This window comes from Pelobates fuscus, chromosome 2, assembly GCF_036172605.1.
Source record: "Pelobates fuscus isolate aPelFus1 chromosome 2, aPelFus1.pri, whole genome shotgun sequence".
Taxonomy (NCBI): Eukaryota; Metazoa; Chordata; class Amphibia; order Anura; family Pelobatidae; genus Pelobates; species Pelobates fuscus.
The window spans coordinates 217,985,633-218,013,177 of NC_086318.1; the positions used below are offsets into that span (position 1 = coordinate 217,985,633).

General features: G+C 43.6%; 1 protein-coding gene across 5 annotated transcripts in view; it reads right to left on the minus strand.

The window, feature by feature from the left end:
* Positions 1 to 27,545, minus strand: part of TPD52L1 (TPD52 like 1) — a 204,598-nt gene that overhangs the window by 24,803 nt on the left and 152,250 nt on the right. For 3 of the 5 annotated variants that reach the window (XM_063443181.1, XM_063443184.1, XM_063443183.1), the window contains 2 exons: positions 24,268 to 24,369; positions 6,049 to 6,063 (listed from right to left, as the gene is read on the minus strand). In XM_063443181.1, the coding sequence (XP_063299251.1) occupies positions 6,049 to 6,063; positions 24,268 to 24,369 (117 nt within the window). The remainder of the gene's footprint in view (positions 1 to 6,048; positions 6,064 to 24,267; positions 24,370 to 27,545) is intronic. The other 2 variants (XM_063443182.1, XM_063443185.1) reach the window with 1 other exon arrangement.

Below are 27,545 nucleotides of genomic sequence, written 5' to 3' on the forward strand. Positions count from 1 at the left end.
CGTCCAGGAGGGATTGAAATTCCTCCGATGCCATGAGGCTGGCGTCACCTTTACCTCCCTTGTTAGAAGGGGAAACGCCTGGTGTGGGGCACATAGACCCTGAAGGTCTGTCACTCTGATCCTGCATTTAGCAGATAAAATCTTCACAGGGAATGTATATACCCAAGTTCAACTAGTGAAAAATATTGGGCCCAGTAAAATAAACTTATACACTTGGCACCTAGCCAATATTAATAACAGATTGTTGTAGACTGTAAAGGAAAAAAATAGCTTTGAGACCTGACAATAATATACAATAATTCACAATCTAATGAACATCCAAATAATGTGTAGGAATTAAATACAAATAAATGTATAAGAAATCACAGGAGTAGCAAGATGAGGTACTTAACTTGTCTGAAGGAGCAGCAAGAAAGAGGAGGAGTCAAGCAGCACTACACCTATATGGATTATACTGTATGCTGATTGGTGCTACTGTTACCAGGTTATTGTTATGGTTTCTTTTTTCTATGATTCTCTCATACTTCCCTTTTCTTGCTGCTGGGAGTATAATAAAGAAAGAGAATGCATAATAAGAGCCTCCGTGTCTTTAATAAAATTAATTCTTCTTCTAAACAATAATTAGGGTGGGGGGGGGGTGGGGATTCATTGTTCTATATTATATAAAAAACAACCTAATCATGCTTGAAAACGTTTGCAAGTATGCTGCTGAGATGAGAGGAAAGTGAGAAAAACGCATTACATTTCTTAAAGCAAAAGAAATCCATGCAATGAATTTACTAGTATAACTAACGGTGAAACAAACCTGACACCTTCGAATAATGATTTTCAAACACAATGCCTTCAAACTCAAAGCAAAATGAGAAACGCCTGTGTTAATGGTTGATGTTCTGTCTCATAAAAGGGAAACCACCAATCGGCCCTCATGGAATCTTTCATGTTCATATCATTATTATTGTGCAGTGTTGTTTAAGTGTATACATCTACCTGTTGTAATATGGCAAATCACTTGATATTCAGCCAGCTGACAGCAGGAATGCATCAGAGATTTTGGGGCCCGTTACACAGCTCAAGGCTTGGGCCCCCAGGGCTTGCCCCCCCCCCCCCCCCCCCCCAAGTCCTCCCACAGGGCCCACCCCAAGTCAAGGATGAGTAAAGTGGATGCAGTGTAATTTTTTAATGGAGCAAAAACAAAAGTGTTTTTAATTTTGTTCAATGTATATAAAAACTTAGAAAATTACTATTTCTCCCAACCTGCTGCCTATGGGTGTATCTGAAGAAGACACTAGCTTCCCCGTCCCCATTCAGTAAGTAGCCCTAGTTGCTGGCCATGGGTGGGTTAAAGGGGGTGGACAGTGATCTATCCCCTCACCATTATTTCATTTAAAGTCCCTGCTCAATGCCAATGGAAATGGCTGCCCAGTTAGTTAGCTTTTAATGTTTAGAAGATTCGCCCCCATCTGTAGTAGAGGCATAATGGAGATCTATAGCCTTCCTTACACTAATAAAGGGGTCGTATTAACACCTAGGCTTTTTTAAAATTAATTTTACCTTTATAAATGTGGCAGATGGCTTGTGCTACTGAGCATTATTTTACTATCTGCCTGCTATTTGATCGTGCTGCCACCAGGAGAATAGCTCAGATTTTTTAAATTGGGGCCAAGATTTGAAGCATCCGGGATCCAGATTTCAGCTGTCTGGCAGCTTTCGTTCCAGATTATATTCAGGCTTATTCAGAACCCTGTCTTCAAAATCCAAACATTGTTAAATTGCATAAGAATGTCCAGATTTTGCATTTCCAATAGCCGCTGCACTATAATTATGAGTTTATTGCCCTGGAACATGCCACGTTGCAATTAGATAGATTAGAGCTTGCATTACCCCCCCTGAGAGTGGGCTCTGGATCTACACATGGATGTGTTGGTAATTTGCGTATTTCTGTAAGCAATTTGCATTTGCCCTTTACTACAAAACACCCCATTTTTTGAATTTCTGATTTTTACAACAGTAAGCATTGCCCTAATTAGGCACAAATCCAGTTTAGATTTAATGGTATCAAGCATAGAACCCAGCATGTGAATAATGCATGTATTGCCCACTATGTTCTCAAAAAGTGACAGACTGTGCATGTTTGAATAGTTTTCAATAATTTGTGCAATTGTTAGATGAAAGAATATGTTATGAGTACTTGTCAAAATCCTCTTGAGTTAAAACTAGTGCTAGGAAATATATTCCTATTTTTAACATTATTAAAATTGACTGTCTGAAAGAACCACTGAATCTTATATGATGATAGGTTTCTTCCCTAAACTATGAATTGTGAAGAAGTGACAATTGTTAAGTCAAATAGGCTGGAAGCATTAGCAGGGGATAATTATAGTAAAACTCTGTTATTATGGAGAATGCAATGTACTTTCTCTACTGATCATGCAACACTTATGATTGTATATATATATATATATATATATATATATATATATATATATAAAATCAGTAATGGTTTAAACTAGCACTCTACCTTGATCTTGAGAAAACCCGAAGGATGAGTTGAAACGTTGGTCACCGACACAGTTTCAACATTTGAAGATACACATGTTGGAATATAAAGTCCAGAGAGTGCGCCAATTTTCTAAGTTTTTATATACACTGAACAAAATTATAAAAGCAACCCTTTTGTTTTTGCCCCCATTTTTAATGAGCTGAACTCAAAGATCTATGACATTTTCTACGTACACAAAAGCCTATTTCTCTCAAACATTGTTCACAAATCTGTGTCAGTGAGCACTTCTCCTTTGCCAAGATAATCCATCCACCTCACAGGTGTGGCATATCAAGATGCTGATTAGACAGCATGATTATTACAAAGGTGTGCCTTAGGCACAATAAAAGGTCCTCTATGCATTTTGGATCTTGTCTGCTCTTATGGATGGTGTGGGGATATTTATGGGATAATAATAGTAAACAGTTGAGAATTGCCCACTATTTCAATTCTCAGATCCCAAAGATCGTTATCGTGTAAGTGAAATATATTCCATATAAATAAAATCACAATTTGTTATAAAAATAGATACAATTTATTGTGACAATTTAAATAATAATATGTAACATGCGTGATAATAATCAATGAATATTTAGTATAACATGAGTATGCAATACAATGGCAATACACATTCCAATGGTTAACATAGCAATTGTCAAACAAGATTTATGACGGTGTTTCACAGACCTTGCAGCTCAAGGCCATAAAACTTAGCTAACAGTTAGAATAACCCTTTCAATGCTGGCTAGACCTCCTAGGTAATTAAGATCTATTCTCATGTAATTTTAAATAAAATAACATTTAAACCAGCTCATTAGTCATTTCCTGGAACCATCCAATAAGAGTAATCTACCATGTTCTATAAGCAGAATTTTAACTTGCCTAAACAGATATTTTATCTTATTTTAGAGCAAATCAATACACCTGGATAAATATCACGATATGCTAACGTGATAAATCACATAAATGCATAATTATTCTAATTCCATCTGCAGAATGGAATGGTTATAACTATATACTTCTTAGTTAACTAAGATTTCTAAATATCGAAATCTGATCGTGATTTATCCAGTCATATATCATGCTATTAGAACATTTTAATTAATTTAGATTAATTAAATGAAACCAGTATAATTACCAGTTGAGTAGACATTCTCATCAGGTAGCTAAGTGTCAAGGAATGTTTCTTTCTCGCTCTGACTCTACTTTTCTTTCTTAGCCTGCTTCAGACTCTTTGACTTTTTCCCCCGACTGCTCACTCCTTTGCTTCCTCTGTTGCTTCCCTTTGTCTTAATTTTTAAAGGGAAAAATTCTCTGTTTGTCACTAGGTGATAGACCAATAGAAAACTGGAGGTGTGGTTACCTTCCAGATAGCAATTTAAGTATTTGGTCTATAGAGGGCAGTCTCGTCCCACTAAACATACCTATCCAGGAAAGAGTTAACTTTTCCTGGTGGCTATTCTGACATTATTTTTGCTATCTTTATGGTTATTATAATTGTAGTTTTCTGTCAGTTCAAAGAGTTTCTTTGGGCTTTCTTCAGACTACGTGTCTGGCAAATTCTGCTATAATTTCTAATATGACCGTTATAAACTAAATATGACCTCTAAATTACAATGGGACCTTATACAATATCGAAAGTAAAATAAAATTATTTAATCTTCTCTGTCACAGATGTCTGGGTTTAGAATTTATTCTATTCCATTAGCATTTAGACAGTCTGTCCATCCCCCGTTCTCATTTCTCATCACTTGATTTGTATATACAAACATTCCTAAGCTCCCAGCTCAGTAGTTAGCGTTACAGAAAGGATAGAAATCTTGTGTCTTTTGTTAGCTTGAAAATAACAAAATGGAATCTGCTCTGTTCAGAGTGACTCTGACAATATACATTTTAATTTCTATCATAGCACAAAATGTCTGCCGATATAAATACCCTGACAATGGGTCAGTCTGATATACAATTGGTTTAGGTTCTCTGTGTAATCACACTAGTGAGAAAGAAATTATGAGATTTGAGCAGGGACTAACCGATTGTTTCTTTGAATGTTTGATGGCTAATTTCTCTTATGTACAAGTAAATGTGTAGCATATATGGGCAAGAGACAGTGCTTCATACAGCTTCTGCCTTTATTAAGCATTTTCTCTTGTACATATATTACAGCACTTTAATTGTTTTAACATTTCCTTTCCATGTGTCAACCTTCTGGAATTAAAGGGACCCCAAGCCTAACTGGTAAATAGGATAATTCAATTTCCATCTCAAAAAAATGGGTCAATAAGCATCTGCAGTTCTCAAAATGATGATCTCCATTTCTAGAATGCCAACAAGCCCTGAAATTGGTGACTCAATTCTGGTGACAAATCAACACTAGACTTGAATTTTACTTTTATTTTTAAATATGAATATTTCTTAAGCCTGTATGCTATCTTAAAATGACATTATAAAGGCTTTGTCACATCATGCCTTGTTCTGCGGATCAGTCTGGTGTTGGCTTTTGGTATCCAGTACTCTTTTTACAATTCTTGTTTAGTTTTTCTTGTTTTTTTGGTTCTCTATTCTATGTCTGGTTTTCTTTATGCTGGGATTTCTGGGTTCATTCTTATATTCTGTTCCTGGATTTCCCAGTCTCTTGGATTCATTTAAATGTTTGTTTTATTTGCCACACCTGCTTGTTTTCCATCATTCCTTTTTGTTTCAGTGTCCTGCAGGCAGCTGTTCAAGGCTTCTGCCCTTTCTTGCAGGTAAGTGCTATATATGTCTTCTTTGGTTGTTTTAGCATACATTAGGCAGTGTAGGACCTGCCGAGTATGGGGTACATTGGCGTTGTGGCAGGCTTATGCAATGTATGATCATATAATGTAACTAAATCCCCATACTTTTCATATATAGTGCTTAGTTATGTCTCCTCTTGTTTTGCCTATTATATCTTGTCTTGTTTTATTTTGTAATCCCAGTCCATGTACAGTCCTGTCCTGTACTGCCCCTGTTTAGTTAATGTTCCCTTATGTATTGTGTATATGTTCTGGGTTAAGCTTTGTATCCTTCTCTGGTTCTGGGTTCTACTAGTTTTGTCTTGTTTGGTGCCTGTTCTTGTCTTGCCTTGTTTCTAGTACTGGATACATCTCAGCATTCATCTGCTCTGGCTTCCACTAAGCTGCAACAGGGTCTTGGTTTGTGGCCGCACAAACGCTGGTGCTCAACACCAGGGGGCGTGCGGTTACCCTGCACCGGGCCCTGTAATCCACTTCCACACTGAAGACTCCCACTTATCATGAAGCACTCTGGGGTCACGGTCTCCGTACCGCCACCCGTGACAGGCTTTGAGTATGGACAAAAATCCTTGCCATGTTGAAGTGATTGATTACAGGGACTTCTCTCATTCTGGATATTTTTCTAATTTCTATAATATATAGTATAGGTACAAACAGATAAAAGTTGTTCAGCTTCAACTGTTATGTTACAAAGCAACAATAACTATTTTATCATCCATTGAAACAAAATCTTACCTAATTGAATGCGATCTGCAGCAGAGAAAGGGATCATATAAAAGTTTTTAGAAAAACATCTTGCATAGCATTAATTGAAACAAAATAGAAAACAAATCTATGTCATATGACTATATATTGATGACGTACACCCATTATTATGTATTCTCCATCAATATGATGACTGAGGTGGTTATTCAGCAACAGTTGAAGTTACAGTGAAATAGTTATATTTGTGATTGAGTTTGCACACACAATAGAACATACACTAACTTTCCAGATCAAAAGGCTTGTTTACAGAATTTTTAGGCATGTTATTAACCCCTTCTTGATGAATGACATACCAGGACTGTCAATTAGATTTGTGCAGGATGAAAAATGTTGGTTCTTCTGAACCACTTTGGCATGAAAAAAAAATGGAGTCAGCAGGATTTAGTAAATGGCACTAAAAAAAATTGAGAAGGCAATTTGTGCAGCCAAAACAGCAGTAAAATTGTGACTATGACTATGCTGACATGCAAAAACTGTTACAATATTGCCTAGGCTAATGGCTATGTAATATAAGGCATTTTTGCATTTCAGTTGTCAACATTGTATATATATATATACACACAGAAGAGCAATGTAAAATAGGACGTGAGAGAGTTTTATAAAGATTGATTGTAATTATTTTTTATTTTTTCATCTTGTATTGAAAAATAGGTAGCGGATGTCATTTTAAATTGAAAAAAAGGATTGACTTAAAAATTTAAGGAAATTCAATTATATATCTGCTTGGTTAGCTATTCTATTCACCCTATCTATATGTCCCTTAAACCCCTGTTAAGTACATCCTCGCAGTCCTTCTTACTTACCCGATCACTGCCGTTCCCCCGCCGGCGATCGTTGTTCCTCCCAGTCTGGGGTGACAGAACCCCCTTGGCAAATTAGGCCCCTGCTGGCCATGTGATCGCTCTGAAAGAGTGGTCACATGGCTGCAATAGACATACATATATTATATCTATATAATATATATCTATATATCATATATATATATATATATATATATGTATATATATATATATATATATATATATACACACCGTATATACTCGAGTATAATTTTTTGTGCTGAAAAACCCCAACTCGTCTTATAATAGAGTCACTGTCTGTATTATGGCAATTTACATTGCCATAATACAGACAGGGGGGTGGCAGCGAGCGCTTACCTCTCCTGCAGCTCCTGTCAGCTCCCTTCTCCTCTGCGCCGGTCCGTTCAGCACCTCTGTCAGCTCCCAGTGTAAGTCTCGTGAGAGCCGCTGGGTCATAGTGCGGCTCTCGCGAGACTTACACTGTGAGCTGACAGGGGAGCTGACTGGACCGGCGCAGAGGAGAAGGGAGCTGACAGGAGCTGCAGGAGAGGTAAGTGCTCCCTGCCAGCCCCCCTCTTACTACCAATGCCACTGGACCACCAGGGAGTGAGAGCCCCCCTCCTTGGCCAGCTAGGAAGCAGGGAGGGGGGACGAAAAAATTAATATATATAAATAATAATAACAATAAAAAATAATAATAATAATAAAATAAAAAATAATAATAATAAAATAAATAGTAATGAAACAAAAAACAATATTAAAATAATTAAAACATAACCCCCCACCAAGGCTCTGCATCACACTCTGCATCACACACACACACACACACACTGCATTCATACACACACACTGCATTCATACACACTCCACTCATACACATACACTGCACTCATACACACACACTGCACTCATACACACACACTGCATTCTCATACACACACACTGCATTCTCATACACACACTGCATTCATTATATACACACACTGTAAATAAATATTCAATTAATATAATTATTTTAGGATCAAATTTTATTTAGAAATTTACCAGTAGCTGCTGCATTTCCCACCCTAGTCTTATACTCGAGTCAATAAGTTTTCCCAGTTTTTTGGGGTAAAATCAGGGGCCTCGGCTTATATTCGGGTCGGCTTATACTCGAGTATATACGGTATATATATTTATATAAAATGTCATACTAAGTGTATTTTTATATTTATATATATATATATATATATATATATAAATATATATAAATATAAAAATACATATACTGTATATATATATATATATATATATATATATATATATATATATATACAGTCAGAGGTGACTTTTGGTCTGAATTCAGGCACCTGTCAGGATCGGGACAGGGATCCAACACGCAGAGTACAAACAGTAGCCAGATACGTATACCGGACCTTAGAATGGCCGGACTAACGTAAGTAGTACAGTATAGAATGGTCAAAGACAAGCCGAGGTCGAGGGTAACAGAAGACAGGTAAGCGAGAGACAAGCCGAATCAAGGGTAACAGAGATAAGCAGAGTAAGGTAAACAAGCCGGGTCAAAACCAAAAGGGATAATAGAATACACAAGCACTGAGTGACTAGAACAAGCTAGAACCACGACAAGGCAATGAGCTAATGAAAGAAGCTCTGTTAAATACCCTGTTCAGAGCAGTAACCACGCCTCCGAGGCGTCCTGATTGGTCCTGCAGCAATTGACTGACAGGTCGTTCCGGGGGAGTGTCCTGATGACTACTTCCTGCCTAGATGCTGTAAAAGGCAGTCACTCCCTCGCGGCCGGCCTAGCATGACCGGATAGACCGTGGGGAAGGAAGCCATCAGACCGTCTGGATGGAGGAACAGCTAAGTCTCTACCTCTTTCGGAGGTAGAGACCACAGGTACCCTGACAGTACCCCCCCTCTCAGATACGCCCACCGGGCGGAATGAACCGGGACGAGATGGGAAGCGAGAGTGATACGCCCTGCGGAGACGGGGAGCATGAACATCCTCCTGAGGTACCCAACTCCTCTCCTCAGGACCATATCCCTTCCAATCAACCAGATATTGTACTCTCCCCCGGGAGATTCGAGAATCAATAATAGAGTTAACCTCATACTCCTCCTGACCCTCCACCTGAACGGAGCGAGGAGGGGCTATTGTGGAGGAAAATCTGTTACATATGAGTGGTTTCAGCAATGAAACGTGAAACGAGTTCGGGATGCGTAAGGTATTAGGAAGAGCTAAACGATACGCAACTGGATTGATACGGGTCAGCACCCTGTAGGGTCCAATATAACGAGTAGCGAACTTCATGGAGGGCACTTTTAAACGGATGTTCCTCGTGCTCAGCCATACCCTATCACCAGGAACAAAGACCGGAGCCGCCCTTCTACGTTTATCAGCGTGTTTCTTGACCAACATAGAGTTGTGCACAAGGATTTGTCGAGTTTGATCCCACAACTTCCTCAAATTGGCAACATGAACATCAACCGACGGTACCCCCTGGGAAGGAGAATCCGAAGGAAGAATAGACGGATGAAAACCATAATTCATGAAGAAGGGGCTTGAATGAGTAGAATCGCAAACGAGATTGTTGTGTGCAAACTCCGCCCAAGGAATCAAACCGACCCAATCATCCTGGTGTTCAGAAACAAAGCATCGTAAATATTGTTCAATTTTCTGGTTGGTACGTTCAGCAGCTCCGTTAGACTGAGGATGATAGGCAGAAGAAAAGTTTAATTTAATACCAAGTTGAGAGCAGAAGGACCTCCAAAAGCGGGAAACAAATTGGGAGCCTCTGTCCGATACAATTTGAGAGGGTATCCCATGTAGGCGAAAAATCTCCTTAGCGAATATCTCTGCCAATTCGGGAGAAGACGGGAGTTTAGGCAGGGGAATGAAGTGTGCCATCTTAGTAAACCTGTCAACCACGGTGAGGATAACAGTCTGTCTTTTAGAGATAGGTAGATCGACAATAAAGTCCATGGCCAAACAGGACCATGGTTTTTCTGGAACCTCCAAGGGTTGCAGGAATCCACATGGAAGCGTATGGGGTTGTTTGGTTTTAGTACAAACTTCACATGCAGCGATGAACTCCTCAATATCCCTCCGTAAAGCAGGCCACCAGAAGTCCTTAGAGATCAACGCGTAAGTCTTGCGAATACCAGGATGTCCCGCCATCTTGCTATTATGTAAACACTGTAAAAGTTCCAGTTGAAGAGCAGGAGGAACGAAATGACGGCCCGCAGGAGTCTGTTTAGGTGCTAGATGTTGCAACTTAATGATCTCGGCCAATAATGGAGAATGAATCCTGAGATTCGTATTAGCAATGATATTGCATTTCGGAACTATAGAAGAAAGAACTGGTTCAGGTACAGTAGAAGGTTCATATTGGCGAGATAATGCATCGGCTTTAGAGTTTTTAGAACCAGGTCTGTAAGTCAGTACATAATTGAAGTGAGTCAGGAATAAGGACCAACGAGCTTGTCTAGAGGATAAGCGCTTAGCCTCCCCAATATAGGACAAGTTTTTGTGGTCCGTCAAAATCGTAATAGGGTGTAGGGTCCCCTCCAACAAATGTCTCCACTCCTTTAAGGCTTTAATGACTGCTAACAGTTCCCTTTCCCCGATGTCATATCTGCTCTCAGGCCCAGAAAATTTCTTAGAGAAGAAACCACAAGGGTGTAACGGTTTATCCACCCCTAACCTTTGAGACAGAACAGCCCCAACTGCTGTCTCAGAGGCATCGACCTCGAGCAAGAAAGGCAGAGTCGTATCAGGATGGACTAGAATGGGAGCTGAGGCAAAAAGTTCCTTGAGAGTCTTGAAAGCACCCAGAGCCTCCTTAGACCAGAACTTAGTATCAGCCCCTTGTTTGGTCATATTGGTAATAGGCGCAATGATAGAGGAGTATCCTTTAATGAAGCGCCTATAGTAGTTGGAAAAACCAATAAACCTTTGGATAGCCTTGAGTCCTTTGGGCAAGGGCCAGTCTAAAATAGATTGAAGTTTTACAGGATCCATTTTAAAACCTTCCCCAGAAATCACGTATCCAAGAAAGTCTACCTGAGACTGATCAAAACTGCACTTCTCCAATTTGCAATATAGACCATGTTGCAGCAGCTTGTGTAATACCTTTCTGACCTGTCTATGGTGAGTCTCAATCTCCTTAGAGTGTATTAGTATGTCGTCCAGGTAAACAATAACACAATCATGCTGAAACTCCCTAAGTACCTCATTAATCAAATCTTGAAATACTGCAGGAGCATTGCATAGTCCAAATGGCATAACAGTGTATTCGTAATGGCCATACCGGGTATTGAATGCCGTCATCCACTCGTGACCTTGCTGGATTCTCACCAAATTGTAAGCCCCTCTGAGATCTAACTTGGTGAAGATTTTGGAGCCCTTAAGACGATCAAATAACTCGGTAATAAGTGGGATAGGATAGGCATTTCTGACAGTTATTTTATTCAAGCCTCGGTAATCGATACAAGGTCTCAGCGTGCCATCCTTCTTCTTAATGAAAAAGAACCCAGCCCCGGCCGGAGAAGAAGACCTCCTGATGAATCCCTTTTCTAAATTCTCCCGAATATACTCCTCTTGAACCGAGTTTTCCTGAACAGACAAAGGATATACATGGCCCCTCGGAGGCATAGTGCCGGGTAGAAGCTTAATCTTACAGTCAAATGACCTGTGTGGAGGCAAAGAATCGGCATTCTTCTTGTCAAACACTGCCCTTAAGTCTAGGTAAAGGTCTGGTATTTGTCTTTCTGTGGACTGAGTAGGATTCTCCGGTATGTTAATATTAGCTAATGGAGAAACCTTGCACAAACACCGATCCTGGCAGCCCTGGCCCCACGAGAGTATCTCTCCTAACTCCCAATCGATAATAGGGTTATGTTTTTTCAACCATGGGTACCCCAGAACTATGGGAACGGAAGGAGACGAAATGAGCAGAAGAGATAAATTCTCCACGTGTAGGATACCAACATTTAAATTAATGGGTATGGTCTCACGAAAGATAACAGGGTCTAGTAGTGGTCTACCATCTATGGCCTCAACGGCCAAAGGTGTCTCCCTTAGCTGGGATGGGAAATTGTTCTTACTAGCAAAGGCTTGGTCGATAAAATTCTCAGCAGCACCGGAATCTATCAATGCCATAGCCCTTACTACTTCCTTCCCCCAAGTTAAGGAAACTGGTAGCAGAAGCCTGTGATCTTTATAATCAGGAGTAGAGGACAAAATAGAAACACCCAAGGCCTGTCCTCTAGAGAGACTTAGGTGCGAGCGTTTCCCGGGCGGTTAGAACAGTTCGAGAGTAAATGACCCTTGGCTCCACAATACATACACAAACCCTCTCTTCTCCTGTGCCGTCTTTCCTCCTCAGAGAGGCGGGTATACCCTATCTGCATAGGTTCAGTAAGCAAAGATATTGTGGAGTCAGGACTTGGAACAGCGGAAGCTAACCTAAAAGAAGGTCTCTGGTTCCTCTCTCGAGTGTTCTGTCTCTCTCTTAGACGTTCATCTATACGAGAGATGAACGAAATTAAATCCTCTAAATTCTCAGGGAGTTCTCTGGTAGCAACCTCATCAAGGATTACATCAGATAGGCCATTCAAAAATACATCCATATACGCCTGCTCATTCCACTTGATTTCTGCCGCCAGAGACCTGAACTCTAGTGCATAATCCACCAGTGTTTGGTTCTCCTGTCTCAGGCGCAACAGTAATCTGGCTGCATTAACCTTTCTACCTGGAGGGTCAAATGTTCTTCTAAAAGCAGCTACAAATGCGTTATAGTTATAAACTAATGGATTATCGTTCTCCCATAGTGGGTTGGCCCATCTCAGAGCTTTCTCAATGAGTAGGGTGATAATAAATCCTACTTTTGCCCTATCTGTAGGATAAGAGCGAGGTTGCAATTCAAAGTGGATACTAATTTGGTTTAACCCCTTAAGGACACATGACGTGTGTGACACGTCATGATTCCCTTTTATTCCAGAAGTTTGGTCCTTAAGGGGTTAAAAAACCACGACACTTCTCAGGAGCCCCACCATAGCGTACTGGGGGGGTAATGTGAGAAGAAGCACCCACTGTGGCTACCTCTAGACCTGAACCGACAGGAGAAACAGGGGTATTACGTATCTCCTCTGGTGGGTTATTGGCACAAGCTAATAGAGCCTGTAGCGCAAGCGCCATCTGATCCATTCTGTGATCCATGGCTTCAAACCTAGGATCAGGAGCAGCCAGCTGACTGTTTGTACTTGCAGGATCCATTGGCCCTGTCGTAATGTCAGGATCGGGACAGGGATCCAACACGCAGAGTACAAACAGTAGCCAGATACGTATACCGGACCTTAGAATGGCCGGACTAACGTAAGTAGTACAGTATAGAATGGTCAAAGACAAGCCGAGGTCGAGGGTAACAGAAGACAGGTAAGCGAGAGACAAGCCGAATCAAGGGTAACAGAGATAAGCAGAGTAAGGTAAACAAGCCGGGTCAAAACCAAAAGGGATAATAGAATACACAAGCACTGAGTGACTAGAACAAGCTAGAACCACGACAGGGCAATGAGCTAATGAAAGAAGCTCTGTTAAATACCCTGTTCAGAGCAGTAACCACGCCTCCGAGGCGTCCTGATTGGTCCTGCAGCAATTGACTGACAGGTCGTTCCGGGGGAGTGTCCTGATGACTACTTCCTGCCTAGATGCTGTAAAAGGCAGTCACTCCCTCGCGGCCGGCCTAGCATGACCGGATAGACCGTGGGGAAGGAAGCCATCAGACCGTCTGGATGGAGGAACAGCTAAGTCTCTACCTCTTTCGGAGGTAGAGACCACAGGTACCCTGACAGCACCATACGAAGAATGACTCGGTCTTTGTGGAAAATGGTGAAAGGTTCTCTGGCTGACTAAGCATGAAGCTCTGAGACCCTCCTGCCTGAAGCCAAGGCTACCAATAAGGCAGTCTTGATGGAGAGAAAGTGGAGAGAAATCGAGCCCAAAGGTTCAAAGGGATTATTATTATTTATTATTATTATTATGTTATTTATATAGCACCATAAAATTCGGCAGCGCTTTACTATGGATGGACGAACAGACATGTAGTTGTAACCGGACAAGTTGGACACACAGGAACAGAGGGGTTGAGGGCCCTGCTCAATGAGCTTACATGCTAGAGGGAGTGGGGTAAAGTGACACAAAAAGGTAAGGATAGTATTAGACTAGTGACAGTTGCAAAAGAGGAATTAGTTGGGAGCTATTAACAGTTTAATTGATACAATTTTATGAAGAAGTGTTTTTTTTTTTGGGGGGGGGGGGTTATTCTTTATTTTCATTGTGCAATATCCGACAATATAGCCTCCATAGCCCCAACGGCTTATGCAGGCACAATAATAACACTTTTGTACATTTTCGTAACATTGGTGGCTTTAACTCCAAATTTACAGATAGTCATATTCGAACCATGTAACATGTTCAATTGTATGATGCAATATAAACGTGTATATATAAGTATGCCACCTTAACATATGCCTAAGCAATCTCTACATAACAGTCATCCTGTAAATTGTGCTGAAGTATATTCTGCACATTTTTAGGATATATTGGGCTGGTTGGTCATAGCGCATACATTGTCTGTGCCGTTAGTGACGGTTGTGGGCAGTAATTTAACACTGGCATAGGAGATTAGCTTGTGGGCTCCCGGCCCGTTGCGTGGTATTGAGTACGTTAGATCTGGCATTAGTGTATGGGCTGGGTGTCCATGGTTCGTCGTTGTGTAATCAAGTCGTATATCGGAGCTTGGTTGTCTGTGTGTCCCCAGGTCTTAGCTTGTGTTGTCTGCTGATAGGGGTTTTTACTATGCCTTGGAGCTGGTCTTGTAATTAGGATAAGTGCTCCATGGGTTACTATGCCCTTTAACCCTAGGGCGTTAGGGGGGGGGGGAGAGAGGTCTATAATCTATGTACGGGGCATTTGCCTCATCTGTTTGGGGCGTGTTGGCCTTGGCTGACCGGTAAGGTGAGGTCTATTTTGTAAGTAGTATAAAATAACTGGTATAACAGGAGTGCAATCTAAACTAATGACATGTTAACTTAAATCTGGGCGTATAATCGCCACCAGTTTCAAGGTACAGTCCCAGGGTGTTCAGCAGGAATGTCCGTGGCGACATTGGGTAGCCCCAGTGTGGCCATTAGGGCTGGAGCGTCCCCCAAGGAGGATATCTTATAGTGGTTGTCGCCTTTGGTCACCCATAGCGTTCTTGGAGTCGCCAATCGGTATGCGATGCTGGCTGTTTGTAGGGTGGACGTGACTGGCTGCAGGCTCTTTCGCCACAATAAGGTATCTCTGCTTAAGTCCTGGAAAAATGTAAGCTGGTGTGTTTTGAAGTCATGCGGTGATTTCCCTTTGACTGCTGTCATCAGAGCAATTTTGTCCGTGAGGGACTGGCATCTCAGGATAATGTCTCGTGGGGCTGCTTGTGGTGCTAGTCGAGGTTTAGAGATGCGATATACGCCATCAAATGTAAAATGTTTTGCTTGCTTATCTGGAAGGAGAGAGGCCACCAAGCGCCTTAAGTAGTGGGGCAATTCGTCCAGTGGTACCTCTTATGGTACACCTCGTATTTTGATGTTCTTTCTTTTGCCCCTGTCCTCTAGTACATTTATTTATCTATTGACATTAGCTTGTGCCTTTTGCAGCTGATTGACTGTGTCTTTTAGGGAGGTGAGGTCTTGGCGCAGATCTCTTACCTCTTGTTCTGCAGCGTGGGTGCGGGCCGACACTGCTTGTACTTCTGTTGCTAGTCCTTTTAAGTCAGCCTGCCACATAAGCTGGAGATTTCACTGGAGGCCAGTCAGCATGATCTGAATGTCCTGTTTTGTGGCCGGAGTTAACTCTTCGGCGGGTTGCATGTTCGCGCTGTCAGTGGCGGCCTGGGCTGCACTGTGTGTAGAGTCTCCATTCTCTGACCGCTCGGGTGAGGCTGCCGTGGTGTTTCGAGTCCGCTGTTGCATGGGAGTCTGCAGCATGCTGCTTATGTCCCTGTGCGGTAAGGAGTTGTTCTGGGCTGGTTTTTGGGACCTCCGCCCCATTTCTTCCTGGGAGTAAAAGTCTGTTTCGGCAGAGTATAAGCTCGCCCCGAGCCACGATGTTAATTCCCTGTTCAGGGTCTGCTCGCATGTATAGTAGGCCCCAGTACCTTTGGTGCGGCGTTTCGTGCCCGATTTATGCATAAATGGCATCTGTGGAATCAGCGGGTTGTCAGGAGTACATGCCCGCTGCTTGTTTTTTCCAGTGAGGTTTATTTTTATGCCTTTTAGCTGTTTTTCCGCTCCTAATTGTCAGAGCTGCTGGAAATGGCGCCCTCTCCGCTGCGCCGCTAGCTCCGCCCCGAAGAAGTGGGTTTTTAATGATTTTTTGAAGGAGTTGAGACTGGGTGAGCATCTAATGGAGGAGGGAAGAGAGTTCCACAGGAATGGTGCAGCCCTCGAGAAGTCTTGAAGGCGAGCATCAGAGGTGGGAGTACGGACAAAAGATAGACGCAAGTCTTCAGCAGATCTTAAGGGCCTAGATGGGACATACTTGTGTATTAGGGAGGATAGATAGGTGGGAGCAGCATTATGTAGAGATGAAGCTGTGTGAGACCTTGATACAGGAGGTCTGGAACTTTCGGAAGCTGCAATGGAGGTTCCTTGCACGCAAAGGCTTTGCAGGAGAGGGAACCAGGGTCGGTGAGGCCAAAAGGGTGCTATCAAGATGAGAGACACCATTCTATTCTCATTCTTCTCAGGATGGGAAAAATCAGTGAAAAAGGAGGAAATGCATTCCCCCTGCTGAATTGCCAAGGGCTGGATAGAGCGTCTCTTCCCTTCGTAAATAACTCCGCCACCATCCTGTTTTTTCGAGTTGCCAGTAGATCTTCTTGAGGAAGGCCCCATTTCTTCACTATTATTTGGAACACCTTATCCGATAGGCACCACTCTCTTGGGTCTATTCTGGACCTGTTGAGGAAATCTGCAAGCTGGTTCTGCTTCCCCAGCAGGTGAATTGCTGTGAGGCCAGCTCCTGGTTCCACCCTGATGGTTGATATAGGACACTACTGTTGCATTGTCCATTCTTATCCTCACCCATTGGTTTTGGAATTGTGAAGAAAAGGGACTCAGTGCCTTGAAAACCGCTAAGAGTTCCAGCAGATTGGAATGCATGTTGCATGAGTAGAAACCGTGAGTTCTTTCGGATGCCAGGACCCTCATTATAACTCATTCTGTTTGCAATGAGGAAATTAAGTCTTGAAGGGCGATTCTTTTCTCCGTGTCTCCTGGCCATTTTGTGACTTGAAAGGATCTCAAGGTTTTTTTTTGTGTAAAATTCCAGAAAATATCCTCTCCAGATGATATCTAGAACCCAATTTTATGGCAAGACAGGAGGCTTCAGAGTTGTCTCTGCTCTGGGTTGTTTTTTCTCCTACAAGATGTTTATTTGCTGTGTTTTCCTTAGGCAGTTTATTTGTTATTATGTGTTATTTTTCATGCTGTTTATTGCTGTATTAAGTTAGGCTATTTACTGCTGTATTATTTCACGCAGTGTATTTGCAGTGCCACCTTATGCTGCTTATTTGCTGTGTCACTTTATGCAATTTATTTGCTGTACCACTTTATGCTAGTCATTTATTTACTGGGTCACTTTATGCCATTTATTGCTTATACTGCTTACTGCTGTATTATTCTATACTGCTTATTGCTGGGCTACTTTATGCTGTCTATCTGCTGGGTCGCTTCATGCTGTTTTTGGCTGTGTTCCTTTGCTGAGCTGTATGTGGAATAGGTGCCTGCTCCCTGTTCTGGGGCTTTTGATCTTTTCTATAACCTGTTTCCACCACCCTGGGTTCTCACTACTGGGCTCTGTCGCCCACACCCTCCCCAGCTGCTCCCCGCGGCCCCTGGCCGCTTACCGGGCCGTTTTCAATCAGCGCTCAATTGTTATGACTGCAGCAGCCATTTTGTTGGAGCCGCGGCAGCCATTTTTTCAGAGCCGCATGGGCTCCGTGCGTTCCGTGCAGCCCGGTCTCGCACACCGCGCTGCCCAGCTGTTTGCTGGCCATGTGGCCAGCCTTCCCTCTCCCTGTGTATCAGCTGAGGTAGCTCAGTTTGTAAATCCTTCTAAATTACTGAGCTTGTTCATAATCATAAGGTCACAGGCTCAAAAAAGTCATTTCACCTCAAGAATTAAATGGCCTAATTTCAGCATCCGGCTCCCCTATATAGGATTTGCTGCCCCTTCTTGCAGTGAACTTCATGTTTCCCACCATATATACACTTCAAATCAGTGTACCCAAATAAGGCTGAGTTTAAGCTGTTGCCGTGTAAGGCAGTTCAGCATGCCCTAGGACACCTGGGTGGTTTGTAGATGTGGTTAGTCAGATTTCTATGGATGGCAGGATCTGTCCCAGACCTACATCTATCTGCCCTCTACTGGGCCATACTAATGGACACGTGGCACCGTTCTGCGAGGGTGACTGGTTTCTTTCAACTGGATCTGAGGAAAACCTGCATGGATTTCACCAGCAACGTGGACCTAATGGATCTGACTCACTCTCAGTCGATACAGCTTCTGGATTTCGTGGAATATTCGGTCCAGGTGGTCCGTCTGCAAGAAAGATATCAGTTGCATGCTCCGCAACCCGCGGGTCACACTTAGGGACCTAACCCGGTCGATTGACCGTTTGTCATCCACCATGGAAGCCATTTCTCCAGGACTATCAGACACCCCAACGCCTGACAGCTCACTATCTCAGGTCTTCGGCCTTGTGCGACCGAATCAGGTGGCTTTCGGATGAAGCTCATCTAGAACTTCATTGGTGGCTTTGACATATGGGTACCTGGACCGGCAAAAGGATTTTCGTACCCCAACCAAACTTCGTCCTGGACTCCGATGCCGACTGTATGGACTGGGGCGTTACTTGCAATGGCGGATTCTGGAGGAGAGAACTCTTCATACCAACTGTATGGAACTACCTGCAGGGAAAATAACTGCTCGCTGTCTCCCAGCATTGACATTTTCCCGGCTGTCCGCTCCTCATGAAGGATCTCTATCAATACTGTCTGGACTCGTATTCGTCACTTGTGACAGAATGTCTGCGGGACGAGATAATCATGTAGCGGATCGGTTATCCCGTCACTGGAGTGACCGCAACGATTGGTTACTTCACCCTCCGGGGTCTCGAGGACTGGACTTGCATCCAGGGCAAACCGTCAAACAGTGTGGTTCTTCAATTGGTTTCTGGACCCTCAGCGAGGCGGTGGACGCGTTCCGCAAGATTGGCATCCTTCATGGGCATATGCGTCCCCTTTTTATACAGGTCACTTCAGGCATTGCGTTAGACTGAACTCTTGAGAGTTTGGCTTCGCCTGGTCACACCACTTTGGAGGTGTCAACCGTGATTCCCTCTCTTGCTGGAGTTCTTGGGGGAAGACCCTCTACTACTCCCTGTATCTATGTGTCCCATGTGGGATCCACAAGGGTATCCTAGCATGTTTTGATTCCTGTTACGGTCTCTATCATGGCTGTTCTCCACTGCCTGACTGAATTGCCCTTTCAGGGTAAGTTGTATGGGACCATTTCCGTCTTAGGTCAGCTAGTTCAACGGCTCATTTGCCTTCTCTAGATTCTGGCATTGGTAAGGATTCAATGGTCTACAGTCTAACTCGAGGGGTACTCCTTCCGGGAGCCCTATCTCTTGCTATTCCTCGGTGAACGTTGTATCGCCGTTTCCTTGAGAAGTGGCCTGATGACAAGGTTTTGTCTTTACGCCAGTTTTTCCGCGTAACCGGCTCTACCGGTACATCTTGTGTTTTTTCGGCACATTCTGATGTTCGTGGGGTTGACGTAGTATTTTTTTCCTTCTCACCATCCGGTGTGTCTGCTTCTCTTCCTCACAAATCCATTTTCTATTCGTCTTCTGTGTCGTATACCTATTCTCCAGATGGGCCAAGTCTCTGTATGGCAGGTTGCCCATGATCGTGTAGATCCAGGACCTCGCTCTTTCGCCCTTCTGCTCATGGACAGCTGTTGACTTCTAGGTACAACCGTTTAGGACTATTTTCTACACATTCGTTTGCTCGTTGGATTTGGTGGATTCTCTCATCGGCTGGCTTTGCGAGTTCCTTTGGGACACATTTGCTTCGGGGCGCCACTTCTTCAGCAGCTTTAGAAGCCGTTGGGTCCCTTCTGGATTTTTCTCTGCAACGCTGTTTGGTCTAGGGAATCGGTTTTACGTTTTGCTTTTATTTCTGTCCTCAATCTTATGTTAATTCTGGTTTTATGTTTGGGCGTTAAAATTGCAAATATGAAGCCTCCGGTCTTGCCATAAAATTAGGGATTATTCTAGCCTCGGTAAAGGAATAATCTAAATTTTATTAAAGACAGGAGGCGAATATTTCCCTCCCTTTACGTTCCCTCCCTGGAATTGGGTCTTTTTCTCTTATGGTTAATTGGGGATATTGTTATGTTTTGTGAATGCATGGTATGATAAAGATGTATGATAAAGATTATTTATATTATACAGTGGTGATTGTCCGTTAGGCATGTGCATGGGGACTTTTGGACTTCTCTTGCAGCCGCTTAGTAGATAACTCCCTAATTCCCACGGTATTAGGGAGTTATCCACCAAAAGTCTGAAAGACCTAGATTGGTCTTTCAGCCAAATTTACTAATACTAAGTAAAAATTACTTAGTATTAGTAAATTTTGCCCCTACTCGCTATATTGTGAGTAGGGGCATGTCTATTAAACAGTGAGTAGCCGGTGGTTGCTCACTGTTAAAAATAAAAAAATTAAAAATACCTGTTGCCGCCCCCCCCCCCCGACCCCCACCCCTGAGTGGTGGGTGGGGGCCCTAAATACTAATAAGGGGGGGACCTAATGTCCACCCCCCTGGCCCCCACCCCATAGCGGTGGTTGGGGGCCCTAAATAAAAAAGTTACCCCCCCAGGTGACTAAGGGACCCAAGCCCCTAGTTAACCCCCCCCCCCTCCAAAAAAAAGTAACCCCTACCTACTCCCCTCACCCTAAAAGTAATGAGGGGGGACCTTTTAACTTAGTACCTGTAAAAAAATAAAACTTACCATTCAATGTTTTCTTTCTTCTAAAATCTTCTTTTTTCAGCCCCAAGAAAGGCCAAATAAAAAAATCCATAATAACCGACGCACTTAAAAAAAATAAAAAGAAAATTTAAAAAAAAAAAATAAATAATCCATCTTCAACCATGGAGGTCCCCCCCTTATTTTACTGTAGGGCCCCCACCCGCCGTTCAGGCCGGGGGGGGGCAATAGGTCCCCCTTCAGGTTAGAAGCCCCCACTCGTGCAGAAGTGAGCAGCCATAGCCAGCTTCATATGTCTCAAGCTATCCAATAAGGAGGGCCGGCTTCTGCCATTCTTAATATCATCCTCCAATTCTTCCATCCATATTTTTAATGCTCTGGTCACCGATGTGAGAGCTACAGCAGGATGTAGGCCAGTACCAGAAGCTACGTATAATTTGGAAAGATTGTACTCCATCTTTCTGTCCATCGGATCCTTGAAAGTCCCTGCATCATCTACTGGTAAGGCTGCTCACTGTCTATTGAAATTAGTTGATGCACCCGCGTAAACGTCCAAATGCCCGCGTGTGCACACTCATTGAGTAGGATGCCGGGGACCTTGTGCTGGAAGGCAAGAACACCTGAACGGGAATGAGGGACTGAAATACAAACAGGAGCACCTAATCGGAGAACTTCCATGAGCAAGCTGGAAGAGATGGCATCCAGGGTTGTCCACAGTGGATCCTTCTCCCCAATCCTCCACATATTTGCCAGCCTATTGCAACCCCTAAGGTCAGTGCAGTGCAAAAAAACATGGCACATCATCTTGCTATCCCTCGGGTCACAGCAAGTTTAGAACCCCGGTCACTAAGGGGGTTTCTCCAGGGGGACACCTTTGCACAGGGCCGTGTACTGGAGACTTCCAAAGGAAGAGAGGCTGAACTCCCAAGGGGCCAGAGGAACCAATCCTCAAGTAAGCCATAAAAGAAAATTAGCTTAGTTCCAAGACTAACATGTCCTATAGGCATAGGACAGGAAAAAAAAGAGGGAGGAGGGGATAGGAGGTGGTACGTATACCTTTCATTTAATTAGTTCCTGTCTAATTAGGGATAAGAAGGAGCTACCAATTGTTGTGCTGCCATGGATATGGCCAGGAAATATATATATATGTAATTTTATTCTAACTCTATGTTGATATTAATATATATATTTTTTCATTCTTTATTTTAGGCGTGCAGGGATTAGTACAAGCTTTGTAATGACAAATGACAAGATGTATAATGACAATATATAAACATAGAAAGTCAAGAGTTGCTGCACATGTTTTTTTTTTTTTTGGTTGTAAAGATATAAGAAGCAGGCTAGTGAACATGTCCAAATAGTATTAGTAATATAGGTGTGCAAACAGATTAGGTATTTCAGACATAGTAGATTAGGTAAACATATAGCATGGTGTAAGTAGAACTTAAACTAGGCATGTCAGGAGAGAGAGCTGTATAACATGCTATTTATAACAAGTTAACTCTATGCACTGCAGAGGCAGCAGTTGGGAATAAAAATGTGCTTGTAAGAGTCACCAACTCAGATCACCCGATTCCACTCTGGGGCAGAGTACAGTCCCACTGCGGTGTATCTGTCGCCAAATTCAGTAGCTTCGGCATGGGTTTGAAGGGACAACAAGCTGAAGCATGGGGTAGGGTTGTGTGCTGGTCCTGGAGACCCCTTCGCCACATTCGGTGGAGAGTTTGGTATGATCACTTGTACAGGCCTGATGTTAGGTTGTGTCTGTCCTCTGCTCTGTTAAGATGACCTGGGTGTCTCCGCCGTTGTCGGGTCTGCCTGCGGCCTGGATCTACCTTCATTCACCAGGAGTACAGTGGAAGCTGCCGAGGTAAGTGTGCTTGCAAGGCTTGTAATTCGCTTCTGTACTGGCGTTCAGTGATTCTCCTCAACAAAAGAGCAGGTCAAGATTAGAGGGGGTGACTGGTCCGAGCTCACACATGGCGTCTGCCCTTTTAAGTTTCTTGTCAAGCTTCACCATGCAGTCCGGAATAACATCACGACCGCAAGAGTGCCGGGATAACCCCCACTGGCAGGGGGAGGGGAAGGAGAGTAGGAGAAGACCCTCAGAGGCACAGGAGCATAGGCAGCAGGTGGAGGGATCGGCCGTGTCTCCCACACCACTTGCCAGTAGACCGCTGGTAGGCTGCAGGTTTGCCCCACGCAGGATCCACCTCAAACAACCGGACCGGCAACCGGACTCACACCACTGGGAGCCACAAGGTACGTCTTCACTTCAGGTGAGTGTAAATCGTAGGATGTGGGTTATAATGCTCGTGAAAGGCTTAATTAGTATTTCTTGCCACGGAGCTAATGAGCCTTGCGTCCTATCGCCATGCTGGTCAGGCTCCGCCCCCCCCAATATATATATTTTATATCAAAATACACTTAGAATTAAATTATACATATATCTATGTATATATAATAAATAAAAATAATATGAAATCTATATATTTGAGTCAAACAGGGAGGATAAAGGTTGCGCCAGAAATTATAAAAACAGATGTTTTATAATATATATATATATATATATACAAACAAACAAAGAAAAATAAAGTTCAAATATAAGACCAAGTGTGAATCCAAATGGTAAAACTTGCTGGAAGATAAAACCTCAAAGAGTCAGGGTAGTTCCTCTGGAATGGGGTCATCAGATCAGAGTATCCTTGGCAGCCATATATGTAACAGAAGGAGAGAACTAATGGTGCAGAAAATCCCAGAATAAAATAGAAGTAAATAAAACATCTATGGTTCTACTTACAATTGATAGAGCTTGACCTAGCTTTAGTCCGAATGGCATCCAGTGGTACAATCCCCACTTATAGGATACGTGACACAAATACCGCAGAAATGTAAAAACAGCCCTAGTCCTTAACGGTAAGAATTTTAAAACAGTCTGGTCACTAAGGGGTTAATGAGAAATGAAAATCATACTAAGAAAAACAACCTATAGACACATTTCAGGCTACACTGGCAGTTAGTCATGACATGCGCCAAGTGTTATTCTGATGACATGCTGTATACTGTAAATAAATAATTAATATGTGTGGTTTCTTCCCCAAGTCATCCTCCCTTCAAGACCGATACACTATGGATTTTTCTTTGGCTTCATTATTGGTTTACTAAAATATTTTGAAGTGTTGATAAAGTTAAATATTACCTTGACATGCTCAATTTGCATCTTGTTAGTGTTCGTATTTAGACATGTAAAGTAAGTTATTGATACATTTGGAATAATAAAGCTATAGTACCTCATATCTCCCAGTTTCTTCCCTATGGCACTACCCACATTGGTTAAAGCAGCAGATGCCTTCATTCCTGCCTGGCTGAGGGTCTCTTGTGTTTTCTTATATCTATAAATAAGAGAGAAAATATTGTAAATATATACATTTGCGGAATAAGTATTAACGCAGCAAAAAAGAGAAAAATAAATAATAAACATAAAGACATTTACAAAAATATAATTCGGCCAAGGCTTGATTCTGTATAATATAAATGATGATTTTTTTTAATATAGCCTTTAATATAGCCTTTAGTGGTATTTTTCATTTTAAAATGTGTCTCTATTAGACATGTGTATTTCATTTCTTTCCGAATGTAAATTCGGCCGAATTTCGGCAATTCGGACATTCAGATGCTTCCGAATGTCAGAATTGCCGAAGTGCCGAACCGAATTGCAGAAGTGCAGAACTGAACCGAATTGCCGAACCAAACCGCGCCAAATTTCAGAAGTGCCGAAGTGCTTTGGATTTCTGAAAAGTGGCAAAACAAGAGAGGTAGAGAAAATTACGTAAATAATGACTGGAATTTATCTGCTCCTCTTCTCCCCAGGCTCTCCCTGCTCTGCTTCTGCCCTAGGCTCACCTGCTCATCCTCTTTCCCAGGTTAACCCTACCCCCAACTCTACCCCTAACCCTACCCCTAAACCTAGAGGTGTAAGTGGTTGTGGGGGTTAGGGTTAGGAGTAGGGTTAGGACTTAAGGTGAGGGAAATGCCGAAATCCTGAAGTCCCGAAGTTCCGAATTTTGGAAGGGCTGAACCAAATTTTTTGCCCATGCACATCCCTAGTCTCTATATCTGTGCAGGATGTTACAAAACAGTGGCAACTAGCATCCTGGTGATCATTATTACTGCGCCATATAACTGTATCCAGTTACACAGAAAACCAGCAAGACTGGAAGAAAGTGAATTTACACGTAACAAAATATATATACTACCAATGCACGTAACATTGCATTGGCAATCATTTATATACAACTTCATTAATCATCACTAAAGGACCACTAAAGTCACCCAGATCACTTCATCTCAATGAAGTGGTCTGGGTGCAGTGGTGCTTTAATCTTAACCCTGCAATGTAAGCCAATAAAGTTTTTTTTTTGTTTGTTTTTTTAGAAACTGCAATGTTTACATTGCAGGGTTAAATAAACCTCTATTGGCTATACTTACAGCTTTCTAATCCAGAACAGAGTGAAACCTAGTCCTGGAATCAAATGCTGCTAATAAAAGGATTTGATTGGAGCAGCGCAGAATTTAGCCGTGTATGCCTAGTTCTAATCTATTTCTTCTCTAAGTAAGTCTTGTGGTATTGGAGTTGCTATTTCTCTTCCAGCATTCTAATATGTAATACTGTATTGATAGAAAAACTGCCACACTGTCACCCAACCCCACACCCTACCCCCCACAATGTCACTCTCCCACACTGTCACCCACCCCACACACTACCCCCACAATGTTACTCTGTCACACTGCCCCCACCCACTGTCACTCTCCAACACTGCCCCCACACTGTCACCCACTGTAACGCTGTAACCCTCCCTCGCTGCCCCCACACTGTCCTCCTCCCTATACACTGCCTCCACACTCTCACCCTCCCATGATGTACCCACACTGTCACCCACCCATGATGCCCCACACTGTCACTTTTCCACACTACCCCAAAACTGTCACCCTCCCACGCTGCCCCAACCACGATGTCACCATCCCTCACTGCCCCACTCTGTCACCCTCCAACACTGCCCCCACACTGTCACCCACCCATAGTGCACCCAAACTGTCACCTTTCCACGCTGTAACCCTCCCTCACTGCCCCCACACTGTACCCCTCTCTATACACTGCCTCCACACTGTCACCCATCCACACTACCATCCCACACTGCCCCCACACTACCACAAACTGGCACCCTCCCACGCTGCCCCAACCACAATGTCACCCTCCCTCACTGCCCCACTCTGTCACCCTCCAACACTGCCCCCACACTGTCACCCTCCCATGGTGCCCCCAAACTGTCACCCTTCCACGCTGTAACCCTGCCCCCACACTGTACCCCTCTCTATACACTGCCTCCACACTGTCACCTATCCACACTACCCGCAAACTGTTACCCTCCCACACTGCCCACACACTACCACAAACTGGCACCCTCCCACAATACCCCCACACCGTCACCTTTCCACACTACCCACACTCTGTCACCATCCCACATGTCCCTCCCCCCACTCTTTCACCCTCCCACGATGTCCTTATACTGTCACCCTCCCATGATGCCCCCACACTGTCACCCTCCCACACTGTCCCCACACTGTCACCCTCCCTATACACTGCCTCCACACTGTCACCCTCCCACAATGCTCCCACACTGTCACCCTCCCACGCTTTAACCCCCCACACTGTCCCCCTCCCCACACACTACCCCCACACTGTGACTCTTCTACACTACCCCCACTCTGTCAACACCCCAAAATGTCACCCTCCCACACTGCCCCCAAACTGTCACCCTCCCACACTTCCCCCACACTCCCGCAAACTGACACCCTCCCACACTGTCACCCACTCACACTACCCCCTCTGTCACCCTCCCACACCTCACCCCTCACTGTCACCCTCCCACAATACTCCCGCACTGTCACCTTTCTACACTACCCCCACTCTGTCACCATCCCACATTGTGTCCCCACTCTGTCAACCTCCCACACTGCCCCCACACTACACCCTCTGTCACCCTCCCACACTGCCCCAACACTGCTTCTGTGACCCTCACCTTTTCACACTACCCCTACTCTGTCAACATCCCACATTGCCCCCCTCTCCACTTTGTCACCCTCCCACACTGCCCCCACATGGTCATCCTCCTCAGGGGAAAAGTAGAGGAGACGGCGCAGGAGAAAAGTAGAGGAACCTAGGGCAGGAAAAAAACAGGGGGATCCTGGGGCTGAGGAGAAGCAGGGAGAGCCTGGGGCAGAAGAGAAGCAGGGAAAGCCATTGACAGAGGAAAAGTAGGGTAAGCCATTTGTAGGGGAGCTTGGAGCAAAAGAAAAGTAGATCAGGGGAGCTATGGGCAAAGGGGGAGCCATGGGCAGAGGGGGAGCAGGGGAGCCTGAGGCAGAAGAAACCCAGGGAGTGGAGGAGCAGAGATAGCCTTGTGCAGAGGAAAATCAGGAGAACCTTGGGCAGAGCAGAAGTAGGGGAGCCTGGGGCAAACAAAAAGCAGGGAGAGCCTTGGCTAGAAGAGGGGCAGGGAGAGCCTTG